The following is a 26,135-nucleotide window of genomic DNA, read 5'->3' as shown; positions in this document are numbered from 1 at the left end:
ACTGTCGCTCCCATTACACGTGAGAGAAAACTGAGGCCCAGAGTATTCAGTGTCCAAGGTCACCTGCCAGTGGGGGCAGTTTCACTAACACTAGCTGCCCTTCATTCCAGGTCAGGGCCACCCAGAGCGTTGTTCCGAAAGCCATGGGCAACCTGATGACCATTAGGCAATGACCCTAACCTCCGCCCACCCCAATGCAGTGGCTGCCCCCTCTTAAGGGATCTCCCCTCAGCGGCCTGTCCTCAGGAAGAACCTCTGTGTGCCTGCCCCTCCCCCCAATCCACCCTCCTGCCATGCCCCTTCCCACACTCAGCCGCCACCCCGATGCCCCGCCCCTCCCACCAGCCAGCCCTTAGGAAATGCGGCTGTGCCCACAGGCTGCCAGGGGAAGGAAGGTGCAGGCATGGAACTCGGGGTCCCTACTCTGGAAGGCTTGATGATGACCAACTTATCTCTAGGGGGAAAAAAGAGGGTTGCCAGAGGAGCCCTGATTGGGAGCAAGTGTGGACACAAGAGAAGCAAACAGGCAGCTCACAGGCCACCAGCTCCCCACCCCCCCCACCCCCCCAGGCTCACGACAGACTTTACCAATCGACCTCAGCCCACGGGAGCCCAGAACTCAATACAGTGCTCCTGGCTCCTTGGGCAGAGCTGGCACATTCCTGCCATCCCTGTTTACTCTGTCATTTGCCAACTACTGACAGACTGGACACCGGCCTCGGAGCTAAAAGGGCGCTTGAAGGTGGGTCCACCCTGGCACCTGCTGGCACCATCCTGCTGCCTCAACAGACTTCCTCCGGCTGAGCTCACCTGATTCTATAACTCCTCCCAGACGGCCTAAGTTCCACCTTCTGGATCAGCCCGGCACAGGCCTGTTTAACCAACAGATCAGCTCTCAGGACTTTCAGAGAAAGCACCCCTCCCCCTCAAGCCTTCCTGGTTCCTCAAACCCAAGGACACGGCTCTTAGAACCCCCACCAAGCTGGTCCCTCTTCTCCTCTCTGGTCCTCAGTTCTCTGGCATGAGAACTGAAGAGACTAAGCCTGTCTCCGTTTTACTTTCCAGACAGCTGTGTTGAGTACGGACAGAATCCTACTTAACTGCAGGCCACTTACCTGCTTACCTGTCTCTGGAACACAGGTGAGAGCCAGGAAGGAGTAAGTCTAAGCAGCCAATTGCCAGCACAAAGGAAGTCCCTCAGGTCTTCATTCATAGTTAGTTGTCCTTTCCTCCCAAACACCGATAATAAATGTTACAGCCATTCCTAGAACGTAGTACCTTGGGATCTACATATTTAAAGGGTGGGGACTCTACAGACTGACCCATCAGCAGGAAGAAGGAACAGCTAGCAAACAGAGGGCTGAGAAGGGGCGAAAAACTATGAAACCACAAAATGCAGACACAGAATACCTAAGGGCTATTTTGAACAGAAGCAAACAGTCCTCAAACAGCCGAGACAGACTCGAGATTAGGACTGGATCACAGCCCAGTCCGCTTTTGCGACGGCTGTACCATCCAACAGGTGAAATCCTGTTCCATGTGCATGGCGTAATAAGGCAGGAGAGCTGGGGTTTCCTTTGGGAAGGATTTCCATCCAAAATGGTTGAAATTTTTTAAAAGTGCATGGTAGGTCAATGAATTCACCTCAGGTGTCTGAAAACCATATTTACGGGGGCTGCCATTCCACAACAACAGGCAGATACTGAAACCCTCCCTGTCGAGACCAGACTGTGCTGCCTTCCCATGCACAGGGGTGGGGAGAGGCTGGGGGTAAAGTACTATGTTTAAGTAAAGAATTCTCTATACTCCAGGTAACCACAGGCCTAAGCCCCCTGCAGAAAGTGAGAGTCCTCCTCACATTCCGGGAAGAGGCCTGCTGTCTTCCCCGAAAGCCGCTGAAGGCCTAGAGGCTGAAGGTCACCAAGAGGCCCGTGGACACTCTGAACTTCACCCCTGCCCTGCACTCCCCACCTGGATGCATCTAGGCTTTAGCACGATGGCCTAGTTCATCTTCTATACCAGTCTTCCGCTTCTGAACCATCTCTTCTGTCTCCAGGAACTCCCCAAACACAGGATTTCCAATGGGTGCTCCACATATGTCTCCCAGTCTCAGAGGGCACCCTCAAGGTCCACTCCCTAACTCCCACCCACCACCCACAGACCAAAGGGAGCTGGAATGAATGATGCACCTCGGGAGCTAGGGCGTGGCTGTGAGTCCACAGACTCCCCCCAAGTGTTGTACCTGGCCTGCGGCGAGCTCACACACAGGCCTCCTGGAGAGGCTCCCGAGACAATGTGGTGGACAAAGGACTAACCAGCTTTCCCCCACAAAGGAGGCCACATGTGTGGGCAACGCCATCTAGCTCCATTCCTGGCACCAGCTCCTGTTAGAAACTGGGAAGTAAGTATCTGGGCCCCTGGGACAAGCTACTCAGAGCCTTTGGACTTCACAGGCCTCCGCCCTTAGGAGGTCAGGCTTTAGGGTACCCTGAGGTCCAAACCAGCCCCTTCACCCCTCCCCACTATAATGTGCTCATTGAAATCTGGAGCAAAGGAACAGATTCAAACATCTCCTGTCAGAGTCAAAACGAAAACTCTTGCACCAGACATGAGCCCTGCACACCTCAGCGGAGAGTACAGATGGAGGCTCCTGCTCCCTGGAACGAGCTGCCAGGCTGGAAGAAGGGTGTCTGGCTGGGCAGACGGGGTGCCCCCAGCTCTACCAGGGAAAGACATAGAGACCGAGCCTACAGCAAAGCCAAGGCATACAGCCTCCGAGCTTTAAGATGCAAACTCTGCCATGTAAGACAGACTTTGTAGAGGTTTTGCTTGTGGAGCCCAGATTATTTCCAGCTATGCCATTGGTTCTCCTTACCTGCCATCAGTGCCATTAGCAAACAGCAGCTTGTTTGGAGGTGTGATGCCCCCTTGGACTTAACCCTCTGAATGAGGGCAGAACAGACACAGCAGGCTCTCAGCCCAGCCTGACACTGGGAGGCCCATACAGGGCCATGTGGGCATCTGCTGATATGTGTCCACTCTAACAGGTAACAGCCTGAAGCAGAACCACCTATTTATGTGTCGTTCTTGCACAGTAAGCCAGGGGCCCTTGAACCCAGGGCTCCGTGTTCTACAACCATCTCTGTAACCCCAGCACTAACCCGGGCGGGCCCTCAGTAAATGCGCAGCCGATGAACAAACGAAAGGAAAATAAACAGACAAGTGCACAAATCCTCGGATCGGAATTCCCAGGGAATTCTGGGAGTTGGGGGAAGGCAGGGGTACTCAAAACCACTACCAAGCCTAGCTGGGCAAGAAGCCCCCTTTCAGCCTGCAGCCCAGATGAGGCCACAGGCAGGATCGCGGAGCACAAGATCGGCATTTCCTAAACCCTTCCAAACTGCAGGAAGGCTGCACCTGCCGCCGGCCGTCTGCGCTGCTAATCCGCTGTAGCAGCTCCATGCCCCCCATTCTGCCTCCCTCGGAGGGCACAGCTATCCTGTGTACCCGCCTTTAACAAGCTGAAGCCATCCGGGCGCTGCATTCACTGCTATCTGCTCCTACAGGGCCAGCCCCACGGGGTCTCCTTGTCGGCTCTCTGAGTGAACAGGGGATTTTGTGTTCAGCAGGGAAAACAAAGCTGTCCCAATGGGGATCCAGTTGGCTGTCGATACGCTTTTCCAGCAAGAGCCAATGGTAGACACAGCCTAGAGCTGCTGTCACCACTAAAGGGCAATTCAGCGGACCGGAGGAGGGGAGACTAAGCTGGGCTCCCTGGGAAGGTCATGAAAGACAGGGCTGCCTGCAGCCCCGTAGCATCCACCCGGCTGCTTGGCTGGCCAGTTAACCCAGCTGGTTAAGCCAGTGCCAATGAGGTCATGCCTTGGAACCCAGTGTCGCCTTTGCTTAGTTCCCTAGGGGGGGCGCTACACCCCAAACCCAGGCAGCTGTCCTGCAGGAGGCACACCCCTCGGCCAGGACTGCTTCCTACACAGAGAAAAGACCCTTGACGTTCACCACCACTCTCTGATGCCAATAACTGCTGCTCCACAATGAGAGGTGGCCGCAAATGCCCACAGTCAGCAGAGTGAACAAAAAGGTCTACGGCGAAGGCTGCATGTAGTTACCAAACACCATTTCATTTCCCTCCTGGGCCTCTGGACTACATTATCCAGCACCCCTTGCGGTTAGCTGTGGTCATGTGATGAAGCTCTGGCCAATGTCACGGGTAGAAGCGATGCATGATACTTTCAGGCACAGCCCAGAAAAGTCTCTGATGTACTCCCCTATGCTCTCTCTCTCTCCAGACCAGCAATAAGTCTGAGGCCCTAGGGGATGGCAGAACCACATGGTGGGAGATACCTGGACCCGACTCACGGTTGGGAGGTAGCCTCCCAACCAGGACACCTGTGATGCTGCACCGGACCATTGGGGCTGCTTGTTACAGCATGTAGTCTGCCCTGGCCAACACAAGGGCGGTACACACGGTAGAGAAGAGAGGGACAAGAGATACAAAACTGCCACGACTGACTGACTGGTTGGACATCAGAGGGAGGACATGCAACCCCAGAGGACCTCCACCGGGTCTTTCTATGGTACAGGGCTGCTGGAGAGTGGACAAAACAGAAATCCACAGATGGCCCCTAAGTCCCAATAAAACTCTCCTTCCCCCAATAAAACTCCCCTTTCCCCCAAATAACTTACCAAGCAGAGCAGCTGTGGCTGGTGCCCTGCCCAGAGCCTCTCCACTGGGCCAGTACGCCTACCTCTGGGCCAGAACCCCTACCTCCAGCTGCTGTGGTGCTTGCAGCTAACAGCTCCCACATGCGCTTTCTCTGAAGGCTCATCCTTGCGTTATAAAAACTGCTCTGCTTGGAAATACCTGGGAGAGGTTACACATACCCCTCCCCAGCGGGAAGCTCTGGCCAATGGCCAGCTATGTGGACAGGTATGACTTCCCAGCCCTCTTGCTTTAAGCAGGACAACTTCAGCACAATTCACTCTCCAGAGCTCCCATGGGATCACACTGACACCTGACTTCTCTTGAACCCATGTGTTTCCCTAGCTTTTTCCCCTGCCCTGCCTGGCCTCCCTCTTTCCCTTACTAGTTTCTCCTGAGAACACCTCCTCGTCAAATCATCGGCACAAGAATCCTTGTCTGGGTTCCCTGGGGACCCTTAGGCATCAAGGCCCCTGGTTACCCAAATGAACAGCTGGAATTCCGCCTCCTGTCCTATCCACAGCAGTACATCTGCCATAAAGATGAAGGACAGGTGAAGTCCAGAGTCTGGATGATTCTAGACTATCAGGCCTAAAAGATCAGCATCTTCTCCAAGGTCTCTCCAGCTGGTGAAGATGGGCCCTACTGTAAAGACGTCAGGGCCTGCAGGGACATCTAGTCGCTAAAGTACATCTTCCCATCCTGGGGCTGAAGGAGGTGACCTCATGGGACAGAAGGAATGCTTGGCCAGGAAACCAGGGAAGTATCCCAACCTGCTCGTTGGGGGCAGTGGGGGTGGTGAGCAAGGATGGCAGCAGGTGGAAGCCTAACCCAGTTTGGCTTGAAGAAAATTTTAAAGCAGTTTCACTAAAGCTGCTACTCCAAACAATCATGAATTTCTAACCTCTGCAGCAGGAGCAATCTTTTCCAAGTCCCCAGGTCTGATTTCTCTCCACAGCTTACCACTTGAAAGGAGGCTTGCTTGAGGCACTATTGTTAACAAAAGTGGAAGACTGTGTCCTCATGGATGCCGCCGTCAACCCTAGGGCAAGTCACTGTTCTCCTCTGGGCCTAGTCTCCCCATCTGTCAAATCTGGTGGCCAGATTGTATGATCTATCTCTAGGTTTCCTACAGGTATTGAGATCCAAAATTCCACTCCCAGGAAACCTTCTCAGAGAAATGCTGAGAAATATTTAACAACCAGCTGTCCGAGAAGAAAAGCCTTGAGCTGTAGCATGTGCCTATTTCCAAAGTGTAAATATTCCCATCATGGCCAATATCAAAGTACCAGCATGATGCCCTGAACGCAAAGCTGGGAAGAGATGCCCACAGTCAATTCTCATGAGCCCACGTGAGCAGATGCAAGCTGGTCCAGAACATCCTGGTTTTCAGGTATCTCACTGCACAAAATAAATTCATTTCAGACTCTCTACAAAAGGGCTTTTTCCTTTCCTCAATCCTACAATACACTTTACTCTTGAACAGAGACCACAAAACAGTGCAAATGACTCTTGCCACCATCTTTCCTAGGGAGAGGCTGACCTTCCCAGTGGAAGGGACAGGAAGGGGACACTGCCCCCTGAGATGCAGAGCCACTGCTCTTACTGAATTAAAGCTCTGTGCTCCACCTGGGGGCAAAGACACAAGGTCCACAATCTGTGTGGTCACACCCTGGGGCAGAGCAGGGACTTTTTTCATGTGTCCATGCTTATAGCTTTAGGAGCACAGGGACAGTGCAGCAGGGAGCAGAGTCCTTGTTCAGCAGGAGGTGGGGGTTGGGGTTAGGGTTGGGGAGAGGCTGAGCGTCATACCAGATGTGGCAGGAGACAGGTGGTGTCCCCAGGCCATTCTCCTCTTCTCCTTCCCTCCCTTGGGTCTGAGTACCCTCCTTGGTCCAAATGACCCACAGTCCCCTCAACACAGCCCTGAAAGAATCTCTAAGGCAAGGGCTCTGTGGCTGCCAGGCCCTGCGAACAGTGGGTCTCCCAACCAGCTTAGACCCAGGGAATTCTGAGCTGGGAGGGGACCAAATTGATTACTTAGCCCAATTCCCTCATTCCATTGAGAAGACTGAGCCCAAAACTATCAAGTGGCCTGCAGGACACTTTAATTAGGAAGGGGGGGAAGGTCATGAAATATTCAAAATCCATGCTCTTAAGTAAATGATTATATTTAAGATTGCTGCTATTACTACTTGCTACGGACTGAATTGTGTCCCATCAAAATGCCTACGTTGAAGCCCTAACCCCCAATGTGATGGTGTCTGGAGGTAGGGCCTTTGGAAGGTAAGTAGAGTTAGATGAGGTCAAGAGGGTGGGGCCCAAGAGATGGAATTAGGGCCCTTATAAGAAGAGGCACCAGAGAGCTCTCTCCCTGCCCTGTGGGGACACAGCAAGAAGTGAGCCGTCTGCAAACAGGAGGAGGTACTCAGTAGAACCCAGCCATGCTGCACCCTGAACTCGACTTTCAGTCTCTAGAACTGTGAGAAAATAAGTTTCTGTTGTTTAAGCCACACAGTCTATGGTGTTTTGTTATGGCAGACAGAGCACACTAGGATGTTTAAAGTCTGGCAGGATATTTAGGAAATCAAAGGGACCACTGTGGGTACTGCCCCCCTCCAGGATTGGGGACTTGACTCACCCCAGTTCAGTGGCTGTTGACGTTCTCCCTGCCCAAGCCTGACAGCAAGCCAGACAAGAAAGAGGACCGTCTGTGTGCTGAGGGCCTCGGGGCCACCCTGGGGATGGAGGGAGGGAGTCTCCGCATCCACCCTGCCTCAGCCCAGTTCTGCAGTCGGCATCCCCGCCCCCTCCTCTGCCAACAAGGACCCTGTGACATGTGTGTGACATGGGGCGGGACCTGGGGATTCCAATCCTCTCCCTCACTGGCACCTGTCACTTGTCCCATTCCCATCAGCCATACCCCTTGAGTCCCCAGTGGGAAAGGGGCTAAGTATTCCACGCCCCCTTGCCCCTCTGGCCTCCCAGCTCATCCCTTTACCCTGCTCTTGGGTGGTGGCTGCTCCACCTGCAACGCCCCCGCCACAGGGAAACAATGGGGGGCCTGGAACACACAATGCAAATGACTCCTTTGTGCTCCCTGGGGTGCCGGCTGGGGGCAGCTGAGCTCTCCCAGCCCTGCTCACCCCCAGCCTGACCTCTGCCCCAGCCCTTTGTGCAGCCCCCATAGAGGGGAGAGAAAGGGGGTGGGGAGGAGACCAGGGAAAGGGAGGGATCCGGAAGGTGGTGGAGAGGGGTGGAAAAGAAAGACAGAAGGACAGAAGGACCCAGAGAGAAACTCAGAGAGAAAGAGAGTCAGAGACAGAGACAGAGTGAGAAACTGCTTCATGCAGGCTGCCCGGAGAGGGGTCTCCTGGCCAAGGGGAAGTAAACAGTACATTGGACCACATGAACTTGCCATTTTTGTAGGTCACAAATAGTCAAATAAAATGGCAATCCCTTTCAGTCCAACCTAATACATATGGGATCAGTCTGGTCTCCAGCCAGGGCGAGTGAGCGGGTCCCACCCACAGGTCCCTGGGTCCCCTGGCTCGGTCTCTGGCTTCCTTTCCTGGAGCATTCTGGGGGACTGGGCCGATGCCAGGAAATCTGAGGGCAGAGGCCAGAGATGCTGAGTACTGTCCCAAATGCACAGGACAGCCCTCCCCCCAAAAAACTAAGAACTCTCCAGCCCTGCTGTTGGCAGTGCCAGGGACCGAGAAGCCCGGCTTCAGGCCCTTGATGGGCACCTTAAATCGCTGCTGAATGTCTTTTAGCTTCTGAACCCTCTGCTGCCACCATGAAGTGTGGCAAGGACTTACTGTGCGATCTAACTTCTCTGTCCCCTCCGCTATGGAGGTGCCCCTTCCTTAGGGACAGTTCCCTGAAGGAAGCGCAGAACTTGCAACCCTCCACCCCTAAAACCAGAGGGTGGGCTGAAGTCTGGGCTGGATGTGGCCCTGCCTCTTCTTTAAGCGCATGAGATGAATGATGCCGACATGGAACATGTGGCTAGCACGTTTCGTTTGCCACGCCACTCCATGTGCCTCACATCCCCGAGAGCAGCCCACGCCTGGGGACCCAGATGTTCTTCTAAATAGAGTGCTTTGTGAAGCACGTTATTGCAAAATGCTTTAATAATTAAACTACTTAGCAAACCAGCTATAAAAGACATCGGGGGGATAACCAAGAATGTCTGACGATGGACTGTTATCAGATGATAGTGAAGAACTGTTCATTTTGTTAGGTGTAATGATGCTCCTGAGATGTGGGAGAATGTTATTTCCAGAGATGGCATTCTGAAAGATTCAGGGGTGAAATGTCACACATCAGCTTTTCTTTAAAATATTTCAGCAAAAAAACTGTTGAGGCAAATGGGACCAAATGTCAATTGTTACTTCTAGGCGACAGGCAGGGGTACCCACCACTATTCTCTCTGCTTTTCTGAGATTTTTTCATAATGAAAAGTTTAACAATTAATAATCAAATTAATTCAAAATACGGTCATTTGTAGTAAAACTCAGAATTTGGGATAAATTTCATTTTAGGTTGGGCTAAATTTCACCATGGAAAAAAGACCTGGCAAAACACTTCCTACGTGAAGAACGTAGCATTCCTGTGGCCCCACAGACACTGCTTGCTGATTTGAGAAAAGACAGCTTTCTAAACCCTCGGCGACATCGTGTCGGTGTGATGTGTAACTCAAAAACGAGCCGGTTATCTCTGAATACAGTGGCATCTCTCCTCAGTACCGTCAGAGAGAACACATAGGCTTCATGCTGCATAACACCCAGGGCTTCCCAACCTCAGCACTATTAGCCTTTGGGGTCAGACAGTTCTCTGTTGTGGGTGGGTGGTCCCGGGCGACCCAGGATGTTGAGCAGCACCACTGGCCTCTCCCCACTGGATGCCAGCAGCACCCTTCCCCAAGCTGTGGTCATCAAAAATGTCTCTAGAAATGGCCACATGTCTCTGGGGGGCAAAACAGCCACTGGCTGAGAACCACAGAAATATATGAGCACAATAAAATAATTTATTTGAAATACTCTATAAACCAGACTTTCCACCAATTAAAGCTGACCCTCCACTTGTAATCTGTTGTGTAATCTGCTTTGGCAATATATTGCACCTTCCCGTTTCCTATTTAAATGTTTTCTTACAACATAATTCTAGGGATGTCCCATAATTGAGTAGCCAAAACTCTATGAAAGATATTAAGTTGTCTCCCTCTTTTGTTATTATAAATGACGCTGCAATGAGTGAGCTTGTAGCTAAATCTTGGCACACATCACTATTTCCTTAGCCTAAATTTCTAGAAATGAAAGGATGGGATCAGAGATGCATTTTGATACATGAGGCCAAATCACCTTTCATAAAAGTGGTACCAAATTACCCCTCCATCACCAGCGTAGTGAGTGCCTATTTCCCCAACCCTTTCAACGCTGGGGATTAATTTTTATTTTCTAAATGGTGTCATTTTAATGTTTTGTGTTTCTTTCAAAAATAGTATTCTTGTTAATGTTATTTCTTTATTACTCGTGAGTGTAATACTTCAGATGCTTATTGCCATTTGTACAAATTCTCTAACCTTCTAGTCCATTTTTTCAGCCCAATTTTTCATTAGGAGCTCTCCGTTTCTTATTGAATTGTAAATGCTCTTTATTTAATGAAGCTATTAATCTTTGGTCATTCGTGTCACATATATTTTTCCCAGCTTTTAGCTTGCCTTGTATGTTGCTTATAGAGATTTTTGAAATACAGAAGTTTTCTATTTTTATCTACTTAAAATCTTTCCCTTTATACTTTCTGACCTTTGTATCACATCCAGAAAGCCTCCCACATCTCATTATTGCATTGATACTGATGTTTTATTCTAGAACTTTTAAGGATTCATTAAAATATATATATATAAATATTTAATCCACTGGGATTTATGTTGGTTTACAGCATCCAGTAGAAACATAATTTTATTATTTTAAAATAAATAGCCAGTTTTCCCTACACTATTTACTGATCATCCTTTCCTCATCAATTTATAATCACAGCTTTACCATACTAAGTTCTTGGGTTTATATTTGAGTCTATTTCTGGACTTTCCACTCAGCTTTGGTGGTTTCTTGATTCCTATGTCAGTATCACACTAATTTAAATATCCTGTTTACAATATTTAAAAAATCTGGTAGGGCAAGTCACCCTTTATCCCTCTGGCTTTAAAAAAATTCTTGGCTGTTCTCACTCATTTATTTCTCTAGCTGAATTTTAGAATCTTGTCCTATCCAATTAGGGCTTTGACTAGAATTATGCTAACCTTACAGATTATTTCAAGGAGAATTGATATTTTACAATTTTAAGTTTTGCTCTCCCCGAACATGGCAAGACCGTTCGCTTTCTTTTTCTGGTCTTCTTTAGTGTCCCTTGGGAAAGCTTTACCCTTTCTTTTAATGTACATTCTGTACTCTTATCGCTACATTTATTTCTCTGTGTTTGATATGTTGCTATTCTCACTGCGATTTTGTTTCCATTATCATAAAAATGATGTGCATTCGTGGAGCACTTTCTATAGGCTGGATATCCCATTACATGCTCTTCAGTCGCTAGGACACTGCTTTGTAACTAGTTGTCGATACACAAGAAAAGTTACTGACCTCTGTGTGTTAAGTTTGTAATGGCCTCCCTGCAGAATTCTGAGCAATTTCCAGCTGATTCTCTACAGGCACTTGCCATGCAAGGGCTGTCCTGCGTGTGAGGAAGGCCCTGAACCCTCCCCCGCCCCCCGCCCCCAGCTGGTTTTCTGGTATAAGCGGATTCATCTGCCCTGTCTCACTTGGGCTGCTTTGTGACAAAGGGACAGAGCTCTGCTAACAGGTTCTCCCATGCCCAGATCCTGCGGCCTCAGCCCCACCAGCCCCACACACTAACCAACCACTCTCTCAAGGGCCACTTTAAGTGGCACTGGCAGAACGCGTAGGCTGTTAAGTGGCTGCCCCTCTGTCTCTTCCTTGGTTTCAGGTCCCCCGTGGACATGTGAGTTTGTCTTGGTAGGATGTTACCACCCTTTCAGAAATATTAAAAAAATTATCCTAAATTAAGTAACTAGCATAACCACAGAGAGGCCGAACGACAGAGGTCAATGCCATTCACAGGCGCTGAGGCCAGGAGACCTCCCTGCCAGCTTCCTCCCGGGTAACGGGGGCTAACCAGGCGCACCGCCCTCATACGGGCGAAGAGATGACTCAACGGTTAATCGCCGAGAAGAGAGCCTAGCACAGCGTAAGCGCTGTGTAAACACTGTCGCTTCTCCTTCATTAGCCAGAATCGATTTCTCTTTTCCCATGAGTCTGGGTCAGTCTCTTTTCAGGGTAATAATTAGCTGATGGTCATTTCCTAAACAGCTGATCCTGGGCAGCCTCACATCCTGTTTCACGCTGCGCTTTGAAAGCCAGGCCTCCGTCTATGCACAGACCTCCTTCTATGTGGCCTGGGCTATCTGCACATCAGCCACCCTGGCTCCAGCCAGCCATCCCCCCACGGACCCTCAGGTCCCTTTCTCCTAATCCAGGAGTGCTGAAGGCCCCCTTACCTAGGGCTGATATGACCCCAAAAGGAGAAAGGCTGTAGGCTGTGCAGCCAGGCCTCTTCCACTTAACACAAGGCCATGTGCCGGGGAGGCAGCAGAGGGCACCTGCCATTTCTTGTGCTGGCTGAGCTATTCCTGCTTGGAGGTGGGGTGGGGAGGTGCTAAGAGACACCCCCTGCCCGCAAAAGTCTCTCAGTGAGCAAGTGGACAGGAAGGCACACTCATGCCCCAGCGCCCTGGCCCTGTGGCTCCTGCCCTCCACTCGCGCCAACCCAACAAGCCAGATCCACTTCACCCTGGGACCCTGACCTCAAGCACTTGACATTTTAGCCATTTTTAAAGAGTTCATTCAGCCCAGTGGCATTAAGCACATTCACAAGGTTGTACAGCCCATCACCACTGCCTAGTTCCAGAACTTCCCACCACCCCAAAGGAAAGCCTGCGCCCATCAGTCACTCTCCACGCTTCCTTCCTCCCAGTCCCTGGCAACTACTAATCTAATTTCTGTCTCAGGGTTTGCTAATCTGGGGCATTTCATATAACTGGAATCATACACTATATGGCCTCTTGCATCTGGCTTCTTTCACTTAGCATGATGTTTCTGAGGTTCATCGGAGTTGTGGCCTGTGTCACTACTTCATTCCTTTTTATGACCGAGTACTATTCTGCTGTGTGAACACGCCACACTGTTTATCCACTCTTGCACCGATGGACACCCACAGGTGGACATTCAGGCTGCTCCCACCTTTCGGCTGTTGTGAAGGCAAGCATTTGACCTGTAATTGATTTCTAGTCTCCAGCTCTCTGCTGGGTTCAGGGTCTAACATCAGCTGCTGGAAAGGATGTGACGAGGCCGCCTGGAGTTCCTTCAGCCACCTTGGTGTTGGGCAGCCCTGTTCCCCCCTCTAAGGTCTCCTCAAGAGCTTTCCATTTAGCTGATCCTGCACACTAGTCCTCAGGCCACACCTCCTACTGCCAATCCCACCTTCCCAATGAGGAGCCGACAGAGACCTGAACTCGGCTCAAACCCTCGATGCACTGCGGTGTCTGCGATTCCCATTCTGCTCCACTGGGTTCCCACTGGGCATTCGTGGTGAGCCCACCACTGACTCCAGTGCTTTATCTGGATCATTCATTTAGTGCCCACAGCCACCTCCACGGGGGAGGGGTGTCATCAATACCCTGCTTTCCAGAGGAGGAAACAAGATGAGGCAGAGTTCAGGTCTCGGGCTCCCAACTCAGCGTCCTCTCCTCCACCCTCCGCCCCCCCAGCACCTGGCCAGTATCGCACCCACGTCTTGTCAGCTCGTTTTTCATTCGCACCACCTATTTCCTGTCCTAGAAAACAAAAAGTCTAAAACGAGGGCAATCCAAGCTTCTCCGGGTTGCAGGTCTACATAAACCTAATTTTCTTCCATGAAAAAATGGAAGCACTGAGAGGCCACCAGGTGTGATATCGCTAAGGTGAGCCCCCCAAGGCTGGGGACACTGAAGCAGGTTGCAGAAGGCACCACGTAGGGCCCAGAGGGAGGGCCCAAGACCCTGTTGGGAGGTGGGGAGCCCAGGAGTTGGCTCCTTGCTCTTGCACCTCCATCCCGAGTCCAGCCTCCACTCACAAGACAGTTGTGCCCCTTGGCACCAAGGAAGCCAATGAGAGACCACAGCCTCTCGGCCTGCTGAGAGGCGGCCCTTCCTGCCTCTGCATTTCCATGTTCCGATGCCTATAGTCCATCTCCCGGGGAAGCCCACAGCAGTGCTGGGTGGAGGCAACTCACACGGGCTCTGAGAGCCAATCATACGCATCTCTTCCCAACTATATGTTCAATGACATCAGATGGCGTGTCTGAAACCAGCCATGAGGGAGTGATTACACCAGGGAAAATGGCAAACACCAGGCATCAGGCCCTACCCCAGTCAGATAGTTAACTATTTACTGGTGCCTCTGTCCACAGAGACCTTTGCAGGGGACTATAGAGGAAACTAATCATCAGAGCAAGCAGGCATTTTTGAAGTGGAAGAAAACTTACCAGGAGAAAGAAGGTCACTCCTACCCTGAGAAGCAAGGCAGGAAAGCCCCCCGTTTTTCCCCCAGGGAGGGAGGCAGAAATAAGTCTTTGCATGTCCAAGGCCTCACAGCCAGTAGAGAATCAACCCCAGATCCCCTGGTCCAAACTGGGACTCATCCTGCTGAACCAAGTGGCCTCCACAAACCCCAACAAACGTGCAGGCAGCCAATGGAGGCCGAAGGAAGGCAGGGGGCTGGGCCTCTTTTAGCCCAGGGGGTGGAGGTCTCTACAACCAGAAGTAGGTGGGTTTGGAGTGGGTGGTCCCTATCTGCCTTCTGGCTCCGGACCTCCCACGGGCATGGCGTTCCTGGCCTCCCCGCGCCGTGATGGGGTTCCAGCCAGCTCAGACAGCAGGTGGACAGCATTCCCTAAGGGAGCTGGCCCTGCAAGGGGATGGGTTCAGGGTGAGGTTATGTCCGTCAGCTTTCAGGACAAATTCTCAGTTTATTAATTCTCCTCTGCTACGCAGGCAAAAGTAAATAAGCTTTTCTCAGGCAGCCTGGCACGGAGGCCTTCCCTATTCAAACACTGCAAGAATTGACAGGCTTGGAAGTTCTATGCTCCCAGGCCCAGCTTCCCGGGGGGGCCCCCTGGCCTCCTGCCCACATCGTCCTGCCTACCGAGACGAGGCCGGCCGTGCGGTGGCAGGCCCAGAGTCCAGCGCCTGAGGCCCAGGCCTGGCCCTAGTTTCTTTGGTGTGGGCACCAGAGATCCTGGGCAGCCACAGACCACCGGAGAAGGTCCGAAAGGGTCTGGTCAAAGCTATAGGCATCACACCTGTTCGCCCAGCCCGTCTGTGAGAAAAGCGCTTTGTAAGTGTTTATTTACTGCTTGCTCCCATTTAGGTCATGCTTTTAAAGGTTCAGAAGGAAGAAAGGAAATAAACAGTAACAAAACCAAAAGGAGCCAGAAAGTTAATTAACTAACCAAGCGCTTAAAAAGACTTTTCAAAGGAGGACGCTACAAGTGTTTGTAAAGACTTGCTCAGGAATCTTCTGTCTGGTTGAAAGACGATCGTGGGTGCTTGCCACCAGCTTCTGTGGCCCCCACAGAAATCTCATGAGGTGCCGTCTTTTCCCCTCTATTTTTTTTCCATTTGCCCATTTCTGATTTGCAAGGGGAAAAGCCAAAACTGCAGCAGGGACTAGAAAAACAGGAGGCGAGAGAGGAAGACCTGCCTCGGCCTCAGGTGAGCTGGGTGCACAGCCCAAAGAGCTTGTCCAGGTGAGTTCAGAGGCAGCTGATGTCACATCAAGGAAGCAAGAGTCAAGACTCTGTTAAATGGAAGTGTCTTCTCGCTCAGAGCCGTGCTGCCCTAGGGCTGGGTTGGGGATGTGCCTTTGAGTCGTATGTTTACAGAAAGAGCTTCCCCACCCCTATGCTGGCTTCTGCCATTGCACTTCCCGGGTGCCCGGGATGCTTCCTCTGGATCCAGCGCTAGTTCTCCTGCAAGGGTCCCTCACAGCTCAACCGAAGGTGACTGAAGACTCTACCCATGACCTAAGGCCAGAATATCTCTGGTCTCCTGGGTATGGCCTCAGGGCTCCCTGAAGTTTTCTGTCCTTTCCTAACTGAGGGCTGTTTGTTGACTGCCTACATGCAAGTTTAAAATCTGTTTTCTCTCAAGTTCCCAGTGACCTGACAACACTCAAAAAGTTTTGTCTTTACTCTAAAATACTCAGGCACTCACGTAGGTGTGCAAGCCTTCCCCACATCTCCCTACAGTACTACCTGGAGAGAGGGAAAGGATCCCTAGAGCTGGCACTGAGGTCCACGTGGGGCCCCACTGTCACTCTTCCTGGCCCCCGTTCCCACTTCTACTCCAGGTGCCAGTACACAAGAGGCCTGTGTGACCCCAGACCAGGATGCTGGGTACAAGCCTGGCCTGCTCGCCCCGTGGCACCCCATCCAGCCATGCTCTGAGATCCGTGTGATCTTTCTTGTGCCAAGGACTGGTGACACCCAGAGACCCTTTCTCACAGTAATGTCTTAAATCCAAAAATAAAATACATAGGACTGCTGTGGATGGAAAAGGGGCCACAGGCTAAACTGACAAGCTCAGGGGAGGCCGGCATGGTGGCCTTACAAACTCAAGAGACTGAAAATAACCACACAGGATGGTCTGAACATACAACTCCCAACTAAAAGTGGGTCATGGCAGGTGGTTACGTCCTAGGCCTGTAGCTTCCTTGACAAAGGTCAATTTTTACCTTAAGTGAGCCTGTCTGGTGTCATTTTGCATTTACGGTAACATGCCTTTGAAACGTCAGAGTGATCTCCTTTTCCAGACCCCTCAGGGCACAACTTCCACACCAGAGACCACAGAGCCCCTCATTGTGACCTGTCCCCAATATCATCTCCATGTGCTGTAAATGATACCTATTAACTATCCTGTACTCACCAATGTATAAAAGAAGTGTCTCCCCCATTTTGCTTTTTACCCAGTCCCAGAGATTTCCCTGCTTTGTTTCTCCCATCCCCTTAATCTACCACCAATGGACTTCCTGGGACCCGCCTAAAATCTCCTCCTTTGGTTCTAATGTATAAAATAAGCTGCAAAACGGCCATTCCCCAGGGCATTTTCTCAATCCGCTGAGATTTTGCTTCCCTGCAATTATGGTCAGTTTGGCTCAAATAAACTCTTGTAAGGCTTTTCCTTAAGGCTGGACGTTTTCGTCAACATCACAAAGGAAACTAATCTACTAAAACACACTTATCCAAATATTTTCAAAACCCCAGATTTACGGTCGTTACGTAATGCACGCGCTCCTTTATCAATGATTATAAATCAGGATAGAGCAGCAGGTCAGTGACTCCCGTAATTTTAAAGCCATGGTGAGTGGAATGGTACTTCATGACATCTGCACCAACTCCAACGGATGTGACGAGAGCTGTGATTTCTGCTGGGGCCCCGCCACCGGTGCTGCTGACCCTGCTGTGGCTTGTGGCCCAACTTTGCCACAGAGGAAATGCTCAGTTTCAGTGAGAGGGGAGGGACAATGGAGGTGTGATTTTCCTCCTGTCCCCAACTCCAATTTCTGTTTGTGGACCCGTGTTCCTGTTCCTGTGCTCAGAACGCCTTTGTCACCTCCATCCCAGATCTTTCTCGGCAGCCCCGGGAAGGGGTTACACGGCCCCCACTCGAATGGTGTTGGGCTGGCAGGCAGTTTAACATGGATGAGCAAGAGGAGCAGCTCTGGGAATCCCGGGCTTGGGGAAAGGCTAGCCCGCAGGCGCTAATAACCCCCCTTCTTTTATTTATTTTTTTAAAATTTATCGTTACCATTGAAAGCATTACAAATGTCCCCCTTTCCCCCCATCAATCCCCTCCAACCTGCACCCCGCCCCAGGCCTTCCCCACACTATTGTCCGTGTCCATGGGTTATGCATAGACGCACATAAGTTCTTAGGTTAATCTCTTCCCACCCACCCACCACCCCCACCTTCCCTCGGAGATCCCTCAGTCTGCTCCACGCTCCTAGGTCTCCGGATCTATTTTGGTTATCGGTTTATTTTGCTCACTAGATTACACTTATGAGTAAGATGATGTGATTCTTATCTTTCTCTGAATTGAACCCCCTTTCTTTTATTCTTGGGGGGGGGGCCTCACAGAAAAATGCCCTGTGGCTCCATCTTCCTCAGTCCAGCCCAGGGTACCATTCACGCCCAGGGGTACCACTCACGCCCAGGGGTACCACTCACGCCCAGGGGTACCACTCACGCCCAGGGGTACCACTCACGCCAAGTAGTGTCCTGATGGTGGTTTGGAGGGTTCTGGCCCCTCTAACCCCCCTCCCCTTCCCACCCTGCCCCACAACCAAAGCAAGAAATGATCAGGAAGGGGAAGGCCTACCTTCCGGCTCCTCCACGCTGCTGGCTGCGGTGGTTGGTGGTGCCACAGGGATCTCTGCGTGGTTCAGGACGGGAGGAAGAGAAAGCAGGTGAGATGATGTTATTTTTGACCTTAGAGAAAAAAGCACAGCACAGACCCCTCCCGGCCTCCCAGCACCCCCACCGCCACCACGCCTCAGCTCCAGGAAAGGATGGTCGGGGAGCGGACCAAGCAGGCGCGGGCGCCCAGGCACGTGCCTGTTCTGTGGCAGCTGGCCCTCCACCCGGCAGGGACGCTGACACTCCTCATTGTTGAGGACGGACGGGAGCGGGGAGGAGGCAGGTCAGGCAGACAGGGTGGGATGTGTGTGTGAAGGGGTTCCCTGCAAGATCCACGGGGACTGCTGGGGTGAGGAACCCCAGTCTCTTGTTCCAAGTACCTTGTGACAGACGAGAAAAGCCAGTGCCCTCCAGACCTGAGGGCCGCTGAAACCCTAAAGCAGGAGGGCCAACCTTTCCTGTAGAGGGCCAGCTAGAGGGTATTTCAGCTGCCCAGTTACACGGTCCCTGTTGTAACTGCTCTATTCTGTGCACACGGTTCAAAGACCGCCACAGGTGCTTATGAACAGCGGGCACGGCTGAGTCCCCATAAAACTTTACTCACAGATACCAAACTTTCATATCATTTTCACACATCCTAAAACAGTATTCTTTTGGTTTCTGTTTCAATCATTTTTAAAAGGTGAACACACACACACACAACTTTAAGCCTATAAAACCAGGTGCTGGGCCAACCTCCCAGGCAGGCTGGGCTCCGGTCCTTCCTCTGCCCTCCTTTCTGGGTTTAGGCCCGTCCTGCACTCAACCAGGCTTGACTTCCACCAGGGCTAGTTCTCTGCTTATGACACCTGTGCGATTCTACCAGTTGTAAAATATTAAGAGCAGCTGAGCCAAGGCCCCTGAGCAGCCCCTGCCACCTTGCTCACCCTGTCTCCAAGTTCCAGCACCTAAGGGGTAATGGCTGGCCAGATGGGGCCTCCAGGACCCTCGGGGGTGCTCCCATCCTTCACAAGGGCCACAGGAGCCCTGCCCAGTGTCCCTCCAAGGCCCTGTGAGGTCAGTCCTTTCTGTTCAGAATCTGCCAGGGGAAAGGGGTATTGGAATTCCCACAGCAGCAATGGTGGCCCCAGGAACAGGCCCACCCCAGGTCCAAGGTCAAGGTTGCACATGGAAACAGAACCTGGGCTTAGGAGGGAGGCTCGCCTCCACCCTGACTCACTGTTTGTCAGGACAGTCACAGACAGGCTGGCTCTGCTGAGCTCTAGCTGCTTCTGCAAGAGCGCTAGGGGCTTGGGGGTCCCACCAAGCACAGAGATGCACATCCTTGAGGCTGCACTCACTGGATGTCAGGACCAACCTCCAGAAAGGGCCCTCCGCCCCGCACCCCAGCCAGAGCCTTGAGGAGCAGGGTACCCAGCACGTACTTATGCAGGGGGCGATGGGAGAGCGGCTCTGCTGGTAGCCTTTGGCGCAGCGGTTGCAGGTGATGCCGGTCACGCCATCCTTGCAGGGACACTGACCAGTGGTCTGGTTGCAGGTTTTGCCAGCAGCGCCCACGGGGTGGCAATCACAGGCTGTGGAGGACACACAACAGGAAGGTCAGCAGGAAGGGACCAGTGCACACCCTCTCCTGGGGTCCTTCCCCACTCAGGGGCACCCCACGGACCCCACCCCAGGGGAAGAGCAGGAATAGGGGAGTGGGCCCAGCCAAGCCCACACACATTCCAAAGCTCTGATAACTGGCCACCTGCCTACCTGGAAATGGGGAATAAAAATCAGAATGCACTGACTCAAAAGGGCTGTTTTGGCAGCTGGAGAGTGAAGTTGGGGAGCCCTTCCAAAGGCCAGTGAGGATGGCCAACATTCAAGTATGTTTTCAGGAATGCAGTCCGATCATGAGCGGAGGAGCCAGAACTAAGAGGTACACCTCTAGATGGGGTGAGGTCATGCATTCTCATTCCTCCACCCCACCCGCAGCTGGCCCCCACAAACTTCCTTGCTGACCCTCTGGATGGAAGGGACAGGGTTCGAAGCCTGATGGAGCCCTGGGGTTTGCCAGGTCAGAGGGAGTCACCAGGGAGGTGCGACCCTCCAGACTGCTGCCCCCCCCCTGCTCTGCCCACCTGCCCTTATTTGCAGCTGGGCGAGGGCTCTGAGGCTTCTGGATCACAAAGCCTAGAAACCGTAGCATTGGGAAGAGTCACAGTAATCATTTAATAAATGTGCAAAACTGGGAGGTGAAGGAACCCTCCCCAAGGGTCTCACAGAGAGGAAATGGTTAAGCTGGGCAGTGAAGTGAGGCCCCCATTTTCAGGCCAGTGGCCACTGCTCGGAAGAGCACACCCCACACCCACCCTCCTGGTTTGTAAAAGGCCGGAGAGCTAGGGCCGCCCATTCTGTCACACTGTGTCCTGATGCTTCCTCCGTGTTCTAAGGACCCAATTCCAGCAATGCAGTGGCCAGGGGACACTGGGGACACATCCCACTGCTATGAACTGAATGTTTGTATCCCCCAAATTCCTATGTTCAAGACTTAACCACCACTGTAATGGTATTAGGAGGTGGGGCCCCTGGGAGGTAATTAGGTTTAGATGAGGTCATGAGGGTGGGACCTCCCGGTGGAATGACGCCTTTGTAAGACAAGAGAGATCTCCATGCGCACTCAGCAAGGAGGCAGCCGCTGCAAACCAGGCAGCGGGCCCTCACCGGACACTGGATCTGCAGGCACCTTCATCCTGGACTTCGCAGCCTCCAGACCATGAGAAATAGGTATCTGTTGTCTAAGTCTATGGTGTTTTGTTACAGCAGCCGGAGCTGACTGAGACACCCACCAACACCTGATGCCTGGGCAGAAGGTGCCGCACCAGCAACAGGACCCCGAATCCCCTGCTGCACCCTGAGTCCAGGCAATGGGCTCAGAGTGGGAGAGGGAAGGGAAGCCGGGATGAAGGAGGCAAGTGTTCCGTCTCCCCCTCTCTCTCCCCCTTTCCCTCCCCAACTCCCAAGGGAATGGGAGGGTCTTCGGGGAGGCATCCTGCAGCAATTTCAACTGGTGCCACAAGCTGCTATGTACTTCTGCTCTAAATTGGGGGGGGGGGGGGAATCCAAGAGCAGAGCTCCTAAAAGAGCTAAACTAGGGCTTCTCCAGCCAGCACTGCTAGCGGTGAAGGCTCGAGTCTGAGAATGAAGACGCAGCCTCTTCCAGCCAGCCGCGGGCCCAGGAGTGGCTGCTGAGAATTAGCAAGAGGAAGGAAGGAGGAGGGGAGAGCAGAGAGGAGAGGAATGTGAGGAATTGTTTGTTGAAGTTCTGTCTGGACGTGTGTGAGTTTCCTGAAACTCTTGGAGGAGTGGGGGTCCTGATGGTGGGTGCTCCGTGCCTGGTTAGAGGAGGGCAGGGGAGACACAGGCCTGGGGCAAAAGGCCCTGGGTGCCAAGCAGGCGGCCTGGTGGATGGTCTGCGGGGCTCTTGCAGTGCTGGACCCACAGGAGGGGATGGACTGTCCCCGTCTTGCCCCTGTAGACAGCAGTAAGTCCTTCGGCTAGAAACTCATCTTCTTAAATCTACCCTAGATTCAAGTTCATTCCTTATTGTTTTTTCTTTTCTTCTTTTTGTTTGTTTGCTTGTTTACTCAGTAAGAAAAGACTCCGCCTCCACGCAAGCTGTGGATTATGTGAGGGAGGGGATGGTTGGAGAACCCACTGACCTTTCCCTCCAGCCTCCTAAACCCACCCCTGTGATGGGAAGGGCCTTCACGCATGGGCAGTGTTTCTCGGTTGGCCTCATGAAAGCAGAGGGTCACAGCACAGGATCCTACTGTCCCGAGCTCCTGACACAGTACCAGTCGGGTGTGGACCAGAGGCTCCTGCCAGCCGACGTCCCTGGCCTGCTTGCAAAGCTTGCTGGTAAGGCTAAGATGCACGCCAAGACACCGCCCCTCAGTGCTGACAGAACACTGCTGTGCACGCTTGACTGCAGGACCCTCGGACTTGGCTGAGCAGAGTCACCAAAGGCTGCACAGTCACTGAAGGGTCAGAGCTAAGTCACCTGCAGGCACCACGCATCAGTCTAGGTCATCTCTACCGTGGCAGAAGGTGGCAGAGAAGAAATAGGGGGAGCAGCAGGAGGTCTGTGGTGACCTCTCAGCTGGCCAGCTGAGGTCAGGTGGAGCTGAGGGCCATCCTCTGTGATGCTGGGGCAGCTGCCTGCTGGGTGGAGCAGGTATTTCCTAAGGACCCATCCTATGATTAAAGGAGGGGATGCTTTATCTTGGTTTCAAATCTTTCTCCCAAGATTCTGCAGACTCTGACCAACTGGCCCTTAGCCTTGTCTAAAGGAAGCTAACTGTGCTTCCACTTAAGTCAGTGTTCCAGGAAGAGAAGCCACCAGGGTCCCACAGAGTTGGGGTGGGGGTGCTCAGAAAGTTAGTCTGGTCTCCTCCAAGGCAGTGGGATCATCAAGAGAGAAATGCCTCCAACATAGAGCCACCACCCAGACACCTGTGAACACCTTAGGGTGTCCACATTCTCATAGTCATCAGCTCTGGTCCTCACACCCCTCTTCTCATTGAAAGGAGAAAGTCATGCTCAAACCTGTTGAAACCAAGGCTAGATGGGTTTCATTACGCAAGGTCAAATACAATCCTAACAGGCAGACTTGCACTGCATTCAAAGCAAGGACTTCTCCCAAAATCCCTTTTATAAGGAAAAGTCCAAATTACCCCTCTGTGCAAAGAGGAGTGGGACAGCACCCACAGTGAGTTCTTCTGCAGCCTGGGACAAGGGAATCAAGCGAGCAGTGTCAAAGGAAGGGGGGGCTGAGCCATCCCACCGGATACCAGGGAGGCCCCAGGCCCTGACCCTCAGAGGGAGAAAGCCAAAGGGATCCTGCTGTATTTCTTCAACCCTGACACACAGACACACACAAACAGAGGAACACAAGTGAGCGCACAGACACACAGTGGGGAGGGGCGGGGCTGAGCTGGAGAGAACTAGAGTTCAGTTGAGTGGAGGTCGTCTCCTTTGCAGGGGGTCTGCTGAGGGGATGAAGAGAGCCTCCCTGATTCTGAGAACTCGGTCTGGCTCAGGACGTGTTCCGCCACAGGAAGCCCATTTCATGACTCCCATTTCCCTGGAAGTCAGCCACTTTTTTCAGCAGAGGTCAATCTCTTCCAAGGCAGGTCACCTCGTTTGCACAGAGCAGGCAGCACCTGGTCATGGGAAACAATCTACCCCAGGGCTTTTCCATCAAGAGGAAGGTGAGAGCAGACGGAAGCTCGGGGCCCTGAGAAGGCAGCAGGATTAGGTTTCTCACGAGCGAGGCGGGCTGGAGGGCCTCCAGGTACAGAGGAGAAGCCCGGCTGTCCTTGCTCTGGGCCACCAGACAGGGACAGATGCTCAGGGCACACAGGTGGTTCCAGGTGGACATCAGGAGACCCAGATCTGGGCCAGTCCTGCCAGTGTGACCCTGGGTTAGTGCCTTGCTTGCTCACCTGTAAGGACAGAGGTCCACACTCCCACTAAAGTCACTTTCAACTTAACAGCTCAAGCCTTGGACTTAACAGTCCAAGGACCCAGGGCGGCAGCCTGACCCGGGGACCATCACCCCACTGCTGCAGCTCATTGCAGTGTCCTGACCGAAGGTTCAGCGAAAGTGCTCACTTATACTGCTGGACACATCAGGCCTTCCATCCACACCCACCGGTGGCCTGCCTGACACCACTGTCCACCGAGTAGTGCCAGGGTGTCCTCGTTGAGACCCAGTTTCTGTCAGCTAAGAGCAGTACACCAGGGTTTCCGGAGCTGTCCTGGATCCCTAAGGGCCCACAGCCTCCCTCAGGGGAAGACACACATCCGCGGCTAACCCCCTCTCACTGAGGCTCACACCATGGCCTTTGGGAGTCCATCCTGGGCTCCTATCAGGAGGTCTGGCTGTTTTTCCTGAGACCCGGCTCTAGGGGCCTTTGGGGTCAGAGAGGACCTTCAAATGGCACTGATCCCAGGACATATGAGGGTGGGAGACAGGCCAACCACAGCACCGATCCTCACTTCAGATGTTACCAACAGCCGCCAGCCAGGCCACCAGCCAGGCGTGAAGGACAGCTTTGGGCCTGAACTTACGTTATGGACTGAATTATGCCCCCCCCCCCCCAAATTCAAACATTTCAAGTCCTTGCCCCAATACTTCAGAACATGACTATATCTTAAGGTCTTTAAAGAGCTAATTAAGACGCAGTCATTAGGGTGGGCCCTAATCCAGTATCATCAGTGTCTTTCCTGTCCTTTACAAAAAAAGTGCCCCACCACCAGGTGCTGAAGGCAGTCCCTCCCCAACCATGGTCCAAAGGGAAATGCCCTTCCTCGCACTCACAGGGCCTCCGAGGTGTAGAGGTGGTAGGCAGAGACCCTGCCTTGCCCCGAATCCCAGGACACAGCTATCCGTGGATGTGGACGGGGCTGCTCCCTAGAGCCAACCCTGAGGCCGCCTGGGACTCCAAGGCCTGCAGGTCATCGCAAAGGTGCTCACCGACCTGTGGCACCGGGGAGGGTGAGCCATCCTTCCCTGCTCTGGGTAAGACTGGCCTGTGCATCTGCACGCCAGACACAAAGGAAGGGGGAGTGTGCGGCTGAGTCAGGGCAAATCCTGCGGCAGTGGACCCTGCCCTCCCTCGCCTCCCTTCTGCCCCCAGCCTGCCAGCCCTTTCCTGCTTACGGACACGGGTGCTGCTCTGTCCTCAGCTTCCCCACAGCTGCTCACTCCTCGCTCCCCAGGCCTCCTCTCAAAGGTCCAGTCCTCAGAGAGAGAGGTCCGGCCTGGCCACCGTGGGGAGCGGCTCCCCCCACTTACACTCTGCTTCTACTCTCTTTACTTCCTTCGTGTAACTCATCACAATTTATAATCATCTTATGCTTTTTTTTTCTTCTTTGTTTATTGTCAACCTCCCCCCAGAGAGCAGGCTCCGAGGAAAGGGGTCTGTTTTGGGCACCACTGTAACCTCAGTTCCTGCAAATAGCAGGTGCTCAATAAATACTTGCGGAATCAAAGACCAAACTGGGGGCAAATTTGCCGCCCTCCCCCGGGGAAGGGGCCAATTTGACTTACCCTGTGAATCTGGAGGAAACGAGGGGGTCGAGCAGGGAGGACCACCCCCGCAGATCCCACCTGGCCACAGAGCACTCCCTGCCCCTAGACCCTCCCTGCTAATGAGGGAGGGAGGAGCATTTAAATCCACAGATAATCCACAAACTTCACCTCAGCTGTCTGCCTCAACCTCCTCCGCAGCTATGCTTTTCTTCCTCCCAGCAGTCGCTAACGAGGCACAAAAGAATAAATGTTTCAAGTTGCTCGACCTCTCCTTTCCCCTGCCACTCTCGGATCAAGGTGCAGACAGCAGGAAGTGGAAGGGGAGGGGAGCCCCGTAATCCCAAACTGGGTTATTTGACCCTCCTGATCTAGTTAACTAGAGTCTTCCTGCACCTGATTTACAGCTGAGGGGAAAGGCTCAGCTCCTACAGATGGTTCCCCATGGGGGGCGGGGGCGGGGGCGGGCGAGTCTGCACGCAGGCGGGCAGGGGCTGCCTGTCTCTTAGGGGCACTTTCACAACCATGTTTATACACACACAGCCTGTCCCCACCTCTCCGGAGACACAGGGCCTCCGCGAGCAGCTGCCAGACGCTCATCTCTGCAGTTCAATTCATTTGTCATTTTTGCTCCCAAAGTGTGCAAATCCTTTATCCAGAGTGTGCAATGGCATTCGGACAAATCCCCAGGACCTTCTGGTTGTTCTAGTTCCCCCTAACTGCACAAATAACCCTACGAGCTAACCGGTATGGGGTGATGCCACGTGCGAGGAACCTCCTGTACATCACTTCTTTTAATCTACA

General features: G+C 52.8%; 2 protein-coding genes across 3 annotated transcripts in view; one reads left to right on the top strand and one right to left on the bottom strand.

The window, feature by feature from the left end:
• Nucleotides 1-9,292, top strand: part of STX8 (syntaxin 8) — a 266,927-nt gene extending 257,635 nt beyond the window's left edge. Inside the window, exon 9 of the mRNA XM_081162901.1 lies at nt 9,268-9,292. Coding sequence (XP_081019027.1) covers nt 9,268-9,277 — 10 coding nt within the window. The 3' untranslated portion in view covers nt 9,278-9,292. The remainder of the gene's footprint in view (nt 1-9,267) is intronic.
• Nucleotides 1-26,135, bottom strand: part of NTN1 (netrin 1) — a 187,110-nt gene that overhangs the window by 27,155 nt on the left and 133,820 nt on the right. For both annotated transcript variants that reach the window (XM_081162896.1, XM_081162895.1), the window contains exons 4-5: nt 19,678-19,827; nt 18,216-18,269 (exon numbers count right to left, since the gene is read on the bottom strand). In XM_081162896.1, the coding sequence (XP_081019022.1) occupies nt 18,216-18,269; nt 19,678-19,827 (204 nt within the window). The remainder of the gene's footprint in view (nt 1-18,215; nt 18,270-19,677; nt 19,828-26,135) is intronic.

The sequence above is a fragment of the Miniopterus schreibersii genome (genome assembly GCF_964146895.1).
Source record: "Miniopterus schreibersii genome assembly, chromosome: 16".
Classification (NCBI taxonomy): domain Eukaryota; kingdom Metazoa; phylum Chordata; class Mammalia; order Chiroptera; family Miniopteridae; genus Miniopterus; species Miniopterus schreibersii.
This window is presented reverse-complemented; position numbering and strand designations above follow the sequence as displayed.